This window comes from Corvus kubaryi, unplaced genomic scaffold (genome assembly GCF_017639235.1).
Source record: "Corvus kubaryi isolate FWS band 111438036 unplaced genomic scaffold, C.kubaryi_AGA036_p1.0 37394, whole genome shotgun sequence".
In the NCBI taxonomy this organism is placed as follows: domain Eukaryota; kingdom Metazoa; phylum Chordata; class Aves; order Passeriformes; family Corvidae; genus Corvus; species Corvus kubaryi.
In genome coordinates this window covers 926,634-943,147 of record NW_024581133.1, presented here as the reverse complement: position 1 = coordinate 943,147, position 16,514 = coordinate 926,634, and the positions used below count along the sequence as shown (strand labels likewise).

General features: G+C 39.6%; 1 protein-coding gene across 17 annotated transcripts in view; it reads right to left on the bottom strand.

The window, feature by feature from the left end:
• Nucleotides 1-711: 711 nt before the first annotated feature.
• Nucleotides 712-16,514, bottom strand: part of MYO5A (myosin VA) — an 88,360-nt gene continuing 72,557 nt past the window's right edge. For 9 of the 17 annotated variants that reach the window (XM_042038978.1, XM_042038987.1, XM_042038983.1 and 6 more), the window contains 11 exons: nucleotides 15,930-16,128; nucleotides 14,284-14,358; nucleotides 12,347-12,440; nucleotides 11,112-11,258; nucleotides 10,569-10,723; nucleotides 9,294-9,383; nucleotides 8,414-8,564; nucleotides 7,296-7,578; nucleotides 6,311-6,485; nucleotides 4,886-4,966; nucleotides 712-4,042 (listed from right to left, as the gene is read on the bottom strand). In XM_042038978.1, the coding sequence (XP_041894912.1) occupies nucleotides 3,890-4,042; nucleotides 4,886-4,966; nucleotides 6,311-6,485; nucleotides 7,296-7,578; nucleotides 8,414-8,564; nucleotides 9,294-9,383; nucleotides 10,569-10,723; nucleotides 11,112-11,258; nucleotides 12,347-12,440; nucleotides 14,284-14,358; nucleotides 15,930-16,128 (1,603 nt within the window). In that variant the 3' untranslated portion in view covers nucleotides 712-3,889. The remainder of the gene's footprint in view (nucleotides 4,043-4,885; nucleotides 4,967-6,310; nucleotides 6,486-7,295; nucleotides 7,579-8,413; nucleotides 8,565-9,293; nucleotides 9,384-10,568; nucleotides 10,724-11,111; nucleotides 11,259-12,346; nucleotides 12,441-14,283; nucleotides 14,359-15,929; nucleotides 16,129-16,514) is intronic. The other 8 variants (XM_042038985.1, XM_042038990.1, XM_042038991.1 and 5 more) reach the window with 1 other exon arrangement.

The window sequence follows — 16,514 nt, the reverse complement described above, 5'->3', positions numbered from 1 at the left end:
CCCCCGGCCCCCGCCCTCGGCCCCGGCTCCCCGCCCTGCCCCGCTCCTCGCTCCCGGCTCCCCGGCCCCGGCCCCGGCACAGCTCTAGGGATCGGGAATAAGGGACACTGCAGCGGCCGGAGGGGCCCCAGGGGCAGTCCTGACCCAGCACGGAAAACCACCAGAAGCATCAATCGCCTCCCTACAAAGCACTGTAAAGGAATTTCTGTAGCGAACTGAGAATAAGGCAAAAATTAACAACTCTGAGTGCATGTAGTAGGTTTAAGGCAGTAACAGGTGCTACATTTAAATAGCCTTTATGAGGAAGAAGATTCGAATAACCACAGTGCCAGGTTTGGGCAGGTGGATTCGTGCCCAGAGACCCACCAGCCCTCCCCACCTGGCACGAGGAGCTTTCACGGCACAAAAGGGAATTAGTGTTTTAGTGAAGTTACTGAAATTTTATTTCAGGAACAGTTAATATTAGGTGACAAAACACCCTAACAGAAATGGGTTACGTTAAACAAAGTATTTTCCCATAAGCACAGCGGTTTATGGCTCACTGCTGCTATCTGGGTGTGTATTTACACATCCTCAGATTTTAACCAACTCCCTTGGCAGTCAACACCGAGCCTGCCAAGGAGGCAGAGGGAACCCTGTGACCCTCTGGGGTCTATGCCAGCACACAGCTCATGGGCCACCAACCAACCAAAAACCATCTGAAACAAACCGTACAGTTGTACTTTTATTTGGACATTTTCCAGTGATAGCTATTAGGCTACAGTTTTTATGATGCATACATTTACTAAGTACAACATCAGACACTACAACAGATCAGAGCTCAGGTAATTCTGACAATGTTTTGTTTTTCATCTACGTACCGTAGTGGCATCAAGTGAAAACCTACGTTTAAAGGCTTTTACTCATCGCATGAAGTATCAGCATCTTAAAAAATCCAAGTGTTTGCTCATAGTTTTAGTATGGTATTTGAAATGTGTTCAGTTTAAATCACAAATTACATATAGACCTTCAAATTGCAACTGCTGGTGTTTCCAAGTTGGGAACAAATGTTGCTGGATATCAATCCACTGTCAACAATGAAGCTGATGCTACTTTTTCCTGTGATAGAATAGATTAATCTCATTTAACTGACTTAAGCACTTTTATGTCCCATCCCAGTTTGAAGTGTGAGAAGCAGTTTTTCAAAATTTGGATCGAAGACTGTGTCCTAAACATCAGAATAAAATGATCACTGGAATAAAAATACACCAAACTGAATGAGGTAATTATTGTGCAAAATCTGTAGAATAACTGTATATATTTCTAAGGGGTCATTGACAAGTATTTTTTCCAGCATCTGATAAAATCTATCATCTCAATAGATAATAAATTAAAATATAAAAGATATGTCCACATTAAAAGAGCATAACAATGATTCAAAGGAAAAAAAAGAGTTTTTAAAATAATTCTGCATTATATTCCATGGTTAAAGAGATTTTAGTCCTAAGGTGAAAAGTTATATTATACACTCACACTAAAATTTTACTTCTGAAAAGTGCATGTAAAATACTGCCATGTAAAATGTTAGATGAATTACCAACTACACATCTATTCCAACTCAAAAATATTTTCCTTTAAAACATGTCAAGCAGCATATACTTTTAATGTGATATAAAAGTAATACCAGTCAAACCACTGAGTTTAAGGATGATACCTATAAATTACTAAACACTACTTCTTTTAAGGAAACGATACAATAAGGCTTTTTACAGGTAAACAAACTTAAAAAATAAACAAAAATACATTTAGGCATACATTTTAAACACTAACGCTTAAGTAGTGGATACATTTCCTGATCTACAGTATGAACATACTGTAAAGCCAATTGTTTGTTTTTCAATAGGAAAAAAAAATTGGTAGGTCAGCATGTTCTCATGTATTTTCTTTCCTAACCCTTTACTGGATGTGAAGGCTTTGCCATTACATTCTCACAAGTACAGTACCCCTGACAGTCTGAAAACGACCTTACACCTCATTTGGAGCCAGCTCACAGTAGCCAGAGTTTCAGAAATCAAGTAACATTTGAAAAAGGAGTGTTTGGTATATGATGCACAGGAAAACAATCTAAATCATTTAGCAAAGATCATTCAGAACGTTTTTACAATGCACTATTAAGTTCTTGGAAGTACTGGCATGATCCATCAAACGTAATATGGCAGGAGCATCTTAAATCATACTGACAAAGTTTACATTGTCTTTACTTCCAGTTTTAGCAACCATACAAACAGCATGTCTGCCTCTCAAGTAACACAAAACTGAAATGTTTCAGTCTGCTTAACAGCAAATCTTATCTCTGTGAATTTGCAGGCAAACAGAGGAGCACCAAATAGTCCAATAGTGTACCTCTAGGTTATTTATCAATATTGTAAAATAAATTAATGTTAACACTATGATGCAGATTATTATAATACATTAAAAATATTGCACAATGCAACTGAGCAATGTGTGTAGCTTTATTTTTATTTATTTTTATTTTTTATTTTTGAGCCACACACCACAGAACCGGAACCTTAAGCAAGGCCTCCACACTTATGCCTCACATTGTGAAATGTGAATTTTATATAGCAGATCCAAGATGTGTGAGACAGAAAAGCTTTTCCAGTAAAATGTGCAACATTCAAAATAACTCAATTTCTCATTATGCACTCTGATTCCCAACCATTAAATCAGCATGAATCATAGTCAAGTGACAGCATCATAATCAAAACCTACTTAACTTTCTTGTTAGTCAACCCTTCTAAGAATGAGAGCCTGGGGCTACTGCAGAAAGTTTCTATTAAAGTTTTTCCTCTCTTATTCCAGTGTGAAAGAAGACTTTTTTCCTGGTTTTAAGTGGCAAAAAACTGAAAGAGATTATACTCAAAATACACCTTGTCATCTCTGGGGTCTACAAACAAAGAACAACATTAGACGGACTCTATAACCTAAATAAATACTAAAATCATTACTGACTTCTGATCGCTTGCTTCAAGATTCTGTATCTTTAGCTAACTACTTTTAAAAATAACTAAACATATAATTTCCAGTGTGCTACTTGTGCTTAGTTACCATTTTCCTCTACAGGTGTTATTTGATACAATGTGCAAAAATCCAGTTAAAATAACAGACTGCAACAGACTGTAAATAAGTTTGACAACAAAAAATGAAGTATCTTATTTTTAGTGCTTAGTATGATACTGTTGTACATTTAAAACAACAGAATATGCAGCAGCAATTGATTTAGTTTGCTTGGTAAACCACAGTTCTAACAAATGAACACCTAAGTTAGAGCATATAGTGAGCTATAAGACTTATCACTACAATTTATGTCAAACTGACATAAACGAGGAAGTGGTTTAAGAAATAATTTTATATATTGCCAGTTTGTGTTTTTCCATTCCAGTTTTTACAAATTAAATGTAACAGGCTCCCACGTGACTGTGTATTCTACTACAAAATGCCTTACTTTCAAGTCTTCCATGTCCAGGACTGTGACTGTCCCTATTGGTCCCGCCTATGAGAAGATTACATATGGATTTTAATTTACACTATTTAAATATGTTACTAAAGATCTAAAAATGTCTCTAGACAGCTGATGACACAATTTTTGTCCAAGCCCGATTTCCATACTCTGGGAATGTACGGATCAGTGATGTCCTCATAAATGCAATGACCGAGCACAAGTGCACATCTTTCTCTGAGCCTCCAGCCTGTGGTGCTGCTGTGCTGTTTCCCAGCTACCTTAACTACACATCTGGGCTCAGAGAGGCTTTTGTTCAGAAAACGTGGGTTTGGTGGCTCACTAGGTTTTAACAGGTAAAGGTATCAGGCAACTGGTTCTCCATCTAACACTGACGGGACATCCTTGGGATCAGACACGTGATATGAAGCCCAGGCCCAAGCTGGCTGGGATCTGAATGGTTTCTAAAGCCAGAGAGGATGGATTAAATGGAAAAGTAACAGGAAAGATGTGTTTAGCATCCATGAGCAACTGAGGAGAGTCCTTCCTGTCTCGCAGACGCACCTGCAAAGACAAGAAAGTGATGACATCAGCATTTGGCCACCTGACTGATAACAATCATTTCACAAAGATGATCTGTGCTTACACAGTGTGTGTGCAAACACTCACTCTACACTAAGCTCAGCCCACACATTTACAACAACTGTGCCATTAAACTGCAGTTACTTTGATTAGCTGCAGTTCTGCACATCTCCCCCTTACAATGCAATCTGGAAATACTTGGATTCCCTGCAAAGGGAAGACTCTGCCCAGTATCTGGTAACCATCTTTTCAGTAAGTGGAATTACAGCTTTATCTCAGTCCTACCTTCCCAATCTCCCTTGTCCTGCGATACTGTAATTCAATTTCTAACAGACCTGAAAGTTTGTGTTTGTTTTTTTATTCTGCTCTACTGGCTGCTTCGCTTTGGAGTTTTCAAAACTTTTCATTTTCACCAATATATACAAAAACAGAAGGGGTAAATGAAGAACTTTGGTATGGATATAGGCCTCAGTTTTCAAAGCACAGAACTCCACATGCAGACACAGGTCTGAGTAAATTTGCACACATAAATCTTACTGCTTGAAAAGTTGTCATACAAGTGAGTTTACATAGACAAAGATGTATAATTCTCACCTCATACATAGTGACAGGGAAACTAACACTTTTATGTAAGTCAGGAGGCAGTAAAGCGTGAGTGCTTAAAACTTTAAGGCTGACATCACCTTTTCAATGCAGTCAAAAAATTATACCTAAAAAGCATAATTTAATTCATACTCCTGAGCGTATTTCAGGATGCTATTTTGGCTGATCAGAGGTTTTCTTAGAAACAGTCAAATGGGTTTTGGTGAAAAGATACAGACATACCTGTATTGTACGTATAAATGACACCAAGACTCTCTCTTCAAACTCATTAACTGGAGTATACAAATTCAGAACTTTTACAATCTGTGAAGAAGAACAATCACTCTCAGGTTCATTTTACTGATCAATCTACAGATGCATCCATCATTACCAATAATATAATTTTAACATTAGCTATTTAAAAAAGAAAACTTTTAAGCGTTATTTTTTGCTTTATTTATTCACGCAGAATTCCATCACCCTGCTCAACGCTACGTTATATAACTGCCTCCTTCAGAACATATGCTCTTTGGAGGTAGCAACTCTAAATTTCTACATACGTGGTGAAAATACCAAATGATGGAAAAATCACTTGGGAAGTAACTGATTGTTTTCCTACCCATCCCCAAAAACATGATGTATTTCTCATCCTAATTTTGACCCTGTTATTATGACCTTCTGTAGTCATGACCTTCTGTGGTCTTACAACTTTACTGTTTTTCAAGAGAGTGAGCTATTTCTCTAAAAATAGGGCTAAAACCACCAAAGGAAACAACTGTATAACAAAGACATATTATTAAATAATAATATGGGTTAGACTTGTAAAACCCATTAAAAATTCTCTTTGTTTTTTTAACAGTCCCTTTTTTAAAAACCAAAACACTTTGCTAAAAGGTTAAAACACTTTCAAGCACATGGAATTCTACTTCCTATTCAATAGAAAATTAAGTGGTTTTCCAGTAATGTGGACTACTAAGTCAAAATGGTTGTATCAGTGCAACTGCTAGTGCTGACACAACTGTGAAAGAAATGAAGAAATTTCTTCCCTTTCCTGGTGAGAACTGTTCAGTGAGCATCAAAGATGCTTGGGTCCATTTACTCCTGTGCAAGCTCTATACAAACGTATAATGGTTTGAAAAAAGGTGCAAGTATCTGTACAAAATCTAAGCTGTCATAAACAGGAGTCTGCTCACTGAGATCCACTTGGTTCAGCCTTTGAGGCTAATGGGCACAGTAACTTTACACTCTTGTTTGCAGACTCAGAGACAACAGCTCCACTTGAATTGTCCATTAACTTGGCTGGATACCAACTCTGATGGCAGAAAGATCATTTCCTTCTATCCGAGGCAGAGCTGTCTGGAGTACAGAGATGTCTTTGAATGAAGACTTTTCTCTAAGGATTTCCACCAACTGAGACTGTGTATGGCACTGCAGCCCACACAACCGACTGAGCTTCCTCTCCTTTGCTCAAAACTTATCTCTAGCATCAGGCTCAAAAGGGTCTGGTCCTTTTTCCACCCCTCCAACTTAAATCTGTTTTAGTTGTACTAATGGAAAACGAAGTAAGAAACCTCCAATTTGTGTGTGACAGCAGGCTGGCAGGGATAGCAAACACCAAGAGAGCAGAGAGCTGCTCAGGAGGGGCAGCAGGACAGAGAATTGGCTCACCTGGGCAGTAGTCAGTGCATTGCACATTGAACAGATGGCTTCTGCATCTTCATCCGTTTTCTTTTTTACTTGCAATAACTGTGCAGCCTGGATGAGGGGTTCCAGAGTTTCCTTAGCCCCACTATTCATCAAATTTTTATCACGTAGCCATTCTTCCAGTTGACTCACATTGTATCTGTACAAAGAGGTAAGAGCATCAGGAACATTAACGTTTGATTATGGATAAATGGAAAGCATGTGCAGTTTCTCTTTCCCAGTGCTGCTTCTTTGTCCTTATGTGTTTTTCCTTCCTGTTATTTTCTCTTCATACTTCTTTCTTCCAATTAATACAGGAATTTTGATTTTCCTAACAGTTAGAAACTATGGTCAAAGATTTCCACTAACTAGTTTTTCCTATTTGTTTCTGTTCCTATTAATTGCATGAATGTGATAAGAAGAAAGACAAATGAGATTTTGTTCATGTTAAAGTACAATGAGGCTTTGGAAGGTACTTGAGGGACTGGAATGCCCTGGCTAAATTTCCTGACACATGCCACTAAAATCCATTGGACAAGTGATGTGAAATGCAGGAGGTGATTCAGATGGCTTTACCTCAGGATGCAGCAAACTAGTGAGGACAAAGAGGTATCCACTGCGCCACCAGGATAGAAAAACACCCAGCAGGATGTTTGCTATTCTTCTCTAAAAGCTGAGAAAGCAATTACCAACATTTCACCTACAGTTCTGATTCCCACTTGATAATGAAACACTTGGTTTGCTTCTACCACATTTCCTTGAATGTCAGGTAGGATTTGACCAAAGTCAACAAAGCTGTTTTTAACCAAATTTCACCAAATCAGTTTAACACCATCTGCACCTGTTTGTGCGTGGAAAAATAAATATTCCAGACGCCTCTGTGGTTACACCAAAATGATATTCAGCAATGTCAAGAGCTCAGTAAGATTTCCAGCAGCACATCCAAGAGAAGCGTAAGCAGCTTTCCCACCTTATCTGCATTCCTTTGCTCCACGAGCACATGTCCTTGCGCAGCAGGAGGTTATTGAGCGTCACGGCCCCGATGATGTAGAACATCTGCTTGACCACCTGCTTGATCAGCTCGGGGTCCATTCCATGCTGGCACATCACCGAGTGGAAGGAGTTCAGCTGCCGGATGATGGAGTCCAAGGTGTAGGTGCCTTCATCAGCAATGCTGGACGTTCTCTTCCGCAGCCCTGTTGGCTTCACCCCTGAGACACCTTGGATGGTCTCGTGCTCCAGCATTCCTGAAACTGCATTTGATTGACAACATTATTGTAATGACTGAAAACTGCTGATACACAAGCATATTGTGCAAGACAGCAAAACAGAGAGAGCAGGCTGGGCTTTCTGCTAGCCACAGTTTACCATGATTCCCAGAACTTGTGTGCCCCACTATGCTCCACAAGATCTAAGTTTACAGGGTTTTTAGAAAGATTCCAGCATGTGTGTTTGAAAGGACAGTCTGACTGCAGCTCAGGAAAGTACTTTTTCTCTCCCAGGGTCATATGAGCAGTGGAATCAACAAACCAAGAGCCGTTCCATTCTTCTAAATGTTGTGACTGGAAAGCATCATGAAAATTTCTGTGGGAGTACTGTCTGAACAGAAAATGAGAAGTACTCTTAACAAAAAAACCCCCTCTCTGAACGTTAGCTTTATCACTGCTTGTTATTTAATTCCTCACTGCTGTCCATAATAACAACCAAACATTTTTCTCCATATTCATTTCAATTAAGAGTTCTCATGTAATTAAAGTCTAATTTTCCCATGGGATATTTCCCAACAGACAGGGCAACAAATATCAGATTGTCCTGACAGCTTCTTCCTGCAAATGCCTGACTTATGACAAGCATGAATAAAGTATACCAATTTATTCTGGCACTGCCAGAAGAACCAGTCACAGTTCAGTTCTTCCTCTAATCCAACCTGTCCAGAATAGTCCTTGTCATCTATGAACAGAATGCCACAAGAGCTATTAATGAAACTCGACTGTTTAGAAGGAAATACAAGATACATCTACTGCCACCATCATGATTTTCATTTTGATACTAATGTTGTGAAGCTTAAGGAATTCAACTTTGCCTTACCAATCATTGGTTGCAGAATATTTTCCAACACTCGGACAAGTTGTTGGTAGATCTGAATAGCCAAGTCACTCAGTACTTGTCTGTATTCAGCTAAATCAAAATTAGTGAGGCAGTGTTCATTTTGACGAGGTGTATTATGCTTCATAAACCCCTGAATTAATAAATTAACAGAAATTAAGGCTTCAATGGAGCAGAAAAATGTTTTACACAAACCCAGTATTTGCATTTTCTTTCATGCAACTGACAAATAATACCTTTAAAATAAGTTACAGCCCCTCAAAATTTTAGTTTGGGATTTCTTCTTTTTGAGGCTAATGCTAGGATCTGCTTTTCAAGCATGATGCCCACAGCATCTACTTCCTTAACTCAAAACTTCAGGTCTGTGACACAGGAACAAACTCTGCCAGCATTCTGGCAGGCAAGACCCTTCCCTCCCACTCCAGCATAGGCATTCTCACCTGGTCAGTATGGCCAAAAGCCCAATTACGTTTGAAAAAGGAATTAGGCATATCACAGCCTCCAAACATCAACTGGTCTGCCATACTATGGCTAAAAGGCTTCATATGGCCTTTTTGATAGAGTGCAGTGAATCATTGCTAAAAACCATAACTGCAGCAGCCAGATCCTCCTGCTTAATCTGAGCTGGCATTTTTGGGAGCCCAATGTCATCTAGACTCCGGGACCCCAGCCTGCAACAAAGGGAAGCTGGTTCAAATCTTACATCCCTGTGCTTTCCACTGATACCCTCACCATCATTCCAAAAGGTTTAGCCATTTTAAGAGATTTTGACTAGATTTTGGGCTATTACAGGATTTTTTAAAGAGCAGTGCTGACAGCAGTGCTGGAGAACAAGAGAAACCAGAGTAGGAACACTGCTTACTTCTTCTCCACTGTACTGCTTCAAACAGTGCAAAAAGCGGCAGGTGTTCGACAGCCAGAAGGACACGGTTTCAAAGTCATCTCCTCTTTTCTGAGGATAAAAACAAACACAGTTCAGCAAAGACTGATTATTTTATTCGGAGGAATAAAATAATATAATGCCAGATACACATCTAAACACTTAAAATACGCTTTCCAGTAGATCCTCACTCTGATGTTTTGCAAAACTTTGTATTATAGCAATGGAAGCAAGGGTTTTGGCCAAATGCCATTGAACACCCTCCCTGTTTTCTTTAGTATTTTTCACGAATATGATTTCCCCCACAGATATGATCTTTCTGTGTTTTACAGACCCATCCTAATTGCTCTGTGCAGAAATCAAAGGGCAATGTGATGGTATTCCCAAAATACCAAATGACTCCTGTGAAGAGCCCAGCAGGGAAGACTGGAATGATACAGAGCCAGCAGGAGGAGCAGGGAACAATTCAGTTTTGATGAATGCCACTTACATCATAACCATTTTGGCAGCCTGATATGGAAAACTAAACAAAACAATAAACCCTTCTCACCAAAGAACACAGGATCTAGTATATGCTGAGTAGTTCTAGAGCTCCATAGCATGCACTTCTTTCACTTAAAAATGTTCCAAAATTCCTATGGATATCTAAGCTCCTGCAGGATTGTTTACCAAGTATTTTTTCAAAACTTGTAGCTTGATTAAAGGCTTGGCTTTTGACACATCTCTCTCATTTAAAAAATAAAAAACCATGTAAGCATAACACATTTATGCCTTAATAATGCCTTCAAGATACACCTGGCCTGAACTCTCCCAGCCAACTCATTGCAAAGACTTTGGGCAGTAACATATTATCATCAGTGTAATCTGCAGGTGAAGCAAATGAGGAATCTGTTAACCAAAACTGCAAATGAAACTGTTTAATTAAGCACTCTGGAGAAGATTAATGAAGGCTCACTCTGCAAACTCTGACTACATCCAAAACTTTATAAGATGAGCTTCAGAGGAGGGAGACTATTCAAAACAAAAATAAGGTAGTTCTTTTCACATTAATTCAATGCATCTCTGGTACCATACGGATAAAATGCCAGCAGTGTAATTTGTTGGTTTAACACAGCTCTTGGGGCTTTAGTGGGAGCTCACTGGTCACAAATCCAGAGCCAATTCATTGAAAGCCTCTTCCACATTCTTCTAGCATAAAACCAAAAGCAAATTTTAAATTAACATTTTTTTTTTACTAACCTAAGCAGACTAACTAACCTTTAACACTTTTTTGATGCCATTGATAGTGGAAGTCAACAACGACCGCACTTTCTGGTCATCATTAAGGTAGTCTGCATGGCGCACACACATGAACAAAATATATGCTGGTAGTCCTGGAATCAGGTTGACAGCTACCCCACGTGGTTTCAGCTCTTGGGAAAAACAAACACACATTGTCTTGTTAAGTGTCAAGTCACTGGAAGATGTTATATGAGGTAATTGCAACCTCCCCAGTTAATAGCATGTACATATATAGAATATACATATCTGGCCAGTGAAAACTGAGAGCAAAACTAAGAGCCACTTTCTTGGTAAAAGAAGAGAATAAGAAAACATAACTGCCTGCTAAAAAATATGCAGGCATGTTAATATGTACTATACTCATCAGGAAGGATAATTAGATTACAACAGACATTTAGGAATTGTAGATAAACTGAACACTGTCAAAACCAAAATAAGCTATTCATTTCCTGTGTTCTTATCATTCACTTTTCAGAGTGTATGGGAACAGAGAAGGCCACAAATGAGAAAGATGCTTACCTAAAATAAGATTCTTGACAAGTTTTTGTTCATCCTCCTTCTTGTATTCCAACATCCCTTGGAAGTCCTTTTCTTTCCGTGGAATGTTAACTGGACGAATAGGTTCATCAATGATTTGTCCAGGTGATATGTTCTCCATCTGGCCCACTTCAGACAGAAAATGAAAAGAAATATTACATTTTCCAGTGAAACCAATACATACCAGAGACATTTCTAAGGAAAGTCCTGGCTCCAGCAGGACAGGGGAGGGAATATTAAGAGCAAAACTGAGAAAACTTGTGGGTTGAGAAAAAGGTGCTTTAGTAAGTGAAGGAAAAGGGGTTGGGGGGAGTGGGAAGCAAAGCAAAGGTCATCACTCGTGACAACCCCTCTGCCCAAGGGGACTGATGTCCAGCTAGTCTCTCACAACAGCTATCTCGTGTGCAAAAACCCTCTTGTGGTTCCTGACCTTATGAGGTGCAGCACATGGAATATTCCTTTGGCCAGTCTGGGTCAGCTGTCCTGGCTGTGTGCCCATGTGCCCTCCCACCCCAGCTTACTGAGGGGACAGAGTGGGGAAAAAAGAAAACCTTGACACTGTCCAGCTCTGTTCAGCAGTAGCAAAAACACCAGTGTGTTCCTAGCAGTGTTACAGCCTCAAATCCAAACCACAGCATCACACATGCTGCTCTGATGAAAGTTAACTCCATCCCAGTCAGACCTACTGCATCTTTCTAAGTTAATTAGGCAATAAACACAGACAAAACTGTGTTTCAGACACGTTTTCCCACTCTGTATTATTTGTGAACGTTACTGCGACCTTGTCCAGAGCAGTAACTGAATAAGACTGAAAGGCATTTCACAAAGACCACCTAGTTTGAGTAAGTAACCTTCACATTCAAAGGAAAACTGGGTAAATAATTTTTGCCTGGTTCATATTTAGTACGGCTTTTCTCTTGATAAACAATAAAGAATTGTGTCTTAGAGTACACAAACAGTGCAGGAAACATTCCTTTATGTTTGAATACTTTCTGCCTTCAGAGAGACATCAATTTCCTCTTCTCATCTTCTAAACAAATCTTCTAAAGGTTCATAAAGAACACACAGAGCCCTGGGCATACGTCGTGTTTCTGCAATCAACCGAGGCTAAAGCTACTGAAGACCTCAGGCCCTCACAACTGCTAAAACAGATGCATATGATGACAATCAGACCACAAAAAGTAAACCAAAATCTTTCTCTCAAAATATGAAAGTACCTTCGAGTTCACCGATCTTCTTAGCAAAAACTTTCAACTGTTTCTTTAACTTGCGAACAGTTTTGTCCTGCTTTTCCAGCTGCTCCATTAAATCCTGTAAATTGAAATAAGGGAAAGATTAAGATATGAGAACAATCCTGTACCGTGTGACAGAGACAAAAACAGTGCTGTTAGAGTTACAAGGCAGTGAGGAAAGCTGAACAGAAGTGCCATCCTCTGGCCGAGGGTTGCAAGCCGGTACACTGCCTAGAACACAAGCCAAATATTGCAAATATTATTAAGTTATGTGCAGCATGACAAAGGCAAAGCTCTTAGCCAGGTAGATTCTGCAGACACTCAGAACAAGGTCAGTTCTTACAGCAGAAGACATTTTGCTGCAAAAACATCTCCCTAATGCTTCCTCCCTGCTCTTCCAAATGCCTCACAGAAATTACTTCCTTTGTTATTTAACAGCTATCCTGTATTTCTGCATCATTTATTCTTGCCTTCAGGACTTACGCCTTATTCAGACCTCTCCATGTTATGAGATGATAAGAAAGAGATCCCTAGAAAGACCATAACTTGCACTCAAATTTACCAACTCTAACATCCAAACACCATTTCTTGTGTTGCTCTGTTATCTCCCTTGCTGTCATCACAGTTCCTTACACTAAAACTGGTTTCTTACATGTTTTTATTCTGTACCCGAGTAACATTTAGCACCTAAAAGTCCTATTCTTCTAATAAACCGTATTTTGCCTTCAAAGGAACACTCCCCAGAAATCTATCTTCAAATAATCCTGTGACATATTTGTTGTAGTACATTCATAAAATAATAGTTTAATTAAAAAAGGGAAAGTCTTTCCAAAGGAAGCAAAACCTTAAGCTCAAACAACCCAAAAGCCATTCCAGATTAAGTGTTGGAAAGCAGCTTAGAAGAAAAATTTCCTAAGCATGAGGATTCTTCATGGCACTGGTAAGAACATAAGGGACCATGAACTCCCTGCATCAAAAGCATCATGTGGAAACTACACCTCTTCTGAAAAATTTTAATGCAGCTTGGGCAACAACTTAGAATTACTACTTGATTAAGTAGTAGAAGAGTTTACAAGCTGATATAATTCACTTGAGCAGTAAGATATTAGGCCTGCTGACAGAACAGCATCGAGGCCATGCTTCACATCCAAAGCAGTGTTCAATTTTACAACCGAAGTCCTGTTAATAACACTACATACTTGTCAGATAAAACAATTTCTCCTGAAATTAATAAAAAGATACATGTAAGTCCAACAGACTGTTTCAAGTGTATCAGGGAAGGGATGATTTCAGAACAACCTCAATGTGAGGATGAATAAAGTTTTATATGGTTCCTATAAACAAATTTAAGAGATCTCACGTCTCATTAAGATCTGTAAACTCATGAATTACATTCTTTCAAGCTCACAAATGGTGCTGTCTTTAATTACTATGGAAATATTATTTCCAATGTCATCCTTCATATTTTCCATTTCTGAAAAACAATAAAGTAAGAACAAATTCAGGCTATGACTGGATTGCTGGCATTATTCACCTCGGTAAGGACCTGTATGATCAGTCCTCTACTTTGCTGAACTGAATCTGAATGTATCAAAGTTTTAAACCGAAGAGTAGTTTTGAAAATTGAGCATCTTTTGCATCATGTGCCTCTTTTCCAGGGCAGTGTTAAGTAGTGTTCAAAAAGAAACAGCTCTGCTCACAGTGCAAGGCTTGTATTAGTAACAAAACTGTGCATCAGAAAGAAACACAGACTGCACAAAGGACACTAACAAAAAAAGCAGTGAAGGAAGTAATTGGCACCGTGAAGCTCTCTGCAGGGGGATTTCCTCTGAAAGGGAGAAAAGGAGACAGCCTGCTTTTCAATTAGTGCTTCAGAAATAGAAATAGACAACAGAGAAACAGGATTCAAGTGAACTACATACAATCATCCTCTTGTAAAGGGAAATCCGGTACAACTGATACTTCTTGGGGTCATCTGCATACAACTCCTCAAAAAACTGCAAAAATAGGGACAGGATTGGTTTTCTCCCTCCCTTTGAGACACTGAAACTCCAGTGAGCACTGTATAGATTAAATCAGAATACAACAAGATCAAGAATCTCCTATTTTTAGGCAGTCTGGGCCTTAGTTGTGCTCAAGCCAGCACCTCCCAGAGAGAAGCTGATGTAGATGAGTTGCAGAACAGTCAGATCTTTTAAAAATGGGATGTACTAGGACTGTGAAAGCATGGAATACAACCTTTGTGAGAACAGGGACAGGACATTTTCTTATGCTAATCACGATGGGATTGCAGGGAACACTACAATTCTGACATGGCATCTGGAAAGCCTGGACATTGTTTCCACTCCAGGGCTAGCAGTGGAACTGAAACATACACCCAGCTTGGAGTGGACTTGCAATACTCAGACATCTGAAGTGAAATACTAAGGGATGAGTCTATATTTAACAAGTAAAATTACATTAAATGTATTTGAAAACAAAGAGAACTCCTCTGGGATATAATTACATGACTGTGTGTGTTGTCTTGGGAACACAGAATGTGATGAGTAGGTTTCTGGGGGGAAAAATGGCTAAAAATCGTAACATATGACTAAGCAGCAGGAGGAAGCTGCTGGGACAGAAACATTCACCATCTACCTTTGCCAGTGAGAGACTGCTGCTGCTGAGGCAAACTTACACTTTTAGCCAGTTCTCCAACATCTATCAGCTGAATTATCTGATACTTTCATCAAAATCTTTGGTATTAAAACAAGAACCCAACAGTGCTTAGTTCTGTCATGTACATAAGCAGGAGGCACTACACTTTGGCTTGTCTGGAGGACGCAATGACACTCACAGCTAGGATTTTTCTGGCTAAAGTAACATGTTTCCCTTTACCAACAACAAGCCAATCATATTCCAACACTGGTCTCTTTGGAAGATTTACCCAGAAATTAAGTAGCCCACACAGGATGAACACACTCCTTCATGGAAGAAGGTAGGGAGTTCTGCCCAATCCTTCCTTCACACAAAGATGTTGTGCAGTACACACAGCATACCAATTATTGCCTAAGTGACTTCTAACCAAGTTTCTTTTTATGGAACTATTTCTTTTTTCAAAACCTACTGAATGGCTGGAGCTTGTAACACAGTGGATTATCTGTGTAGCTTCAGGCAGGGAGGAGACAAATGGGAAGATAAATTATGTTAAGTAATTAAAGAATTACATCAGAGTTTTTCAACAAAATAAACAACCATATTTCAGAGGAAACACCACTCCTTGGCACCAATAGTTTTTATGACTCCCTGGATATCAACATTCTATTTAGCCTTGACTGAACTCATCAGTTGAAAGCTGGGATCCACAAACTTCCTCCATGCCCCAAACTTCAAATCAATTTCCTGAAACTTTATTACTTCACGAGCAGCCACAAGCCTCTCTCTCCCATTAGTAGCTTACACTCAAGAAAACCACTACCCTCGTGCAATTTCTTTTGCAGGAAGCTGCCATCTGGAAAGTGATAAGGACCTCCAGGTGCGGCAGGTCTGTAAGTCCCCTGACCTGCTCCCGCAGCATCACTTCTCTTACCAAGTTCTCATTCGTCAGCCGGGTGATCTCATGCTGCAGACTGGCTTCAATGCGGGCCTCTGGGGGCAGCTGCAGGTTCTGTGCCAGGAGCTGCTGCTGCCGATTGTTTTCTTCCTTCAGACTCTGGATCTCACCTCGCAGTGATTCCAGCTCATTCTCGTGGCTCTTCTTCTGCGACTGAAGCTGAGACTCCAGCAGCCTGAGGAGGTTGAGCAACAGCTTGTGTGAACACACTTAGAAAGTTACATGCCCAGTTCTCAGAGGGAGTGTAAAGCTTTAGCTGCTGCTCAGGAACAATTAGCCATGGCTTGCAAAGGAAAATGAAAAAGGCAGGGTAGTCTTTAAACCCTTCAGTATGCCTTCTAATTAAATTAAGCTTGCATGATCAAAAAGTGAAGAGAGAGAAGCTAATTGTGACACTGCTTTGCGTTTCCTTTGATTGAACACATACAATACACGGTGCCACTGTGGCAATAAATGTAGAGCTACGTCTTCACAGATTGACTGAAGGGGCTTTAAAGAGGTTTTACCTCTCAACAAATCAAATAACCTAAGATGAAGATGACACTATGTTCTCTTAAGTTA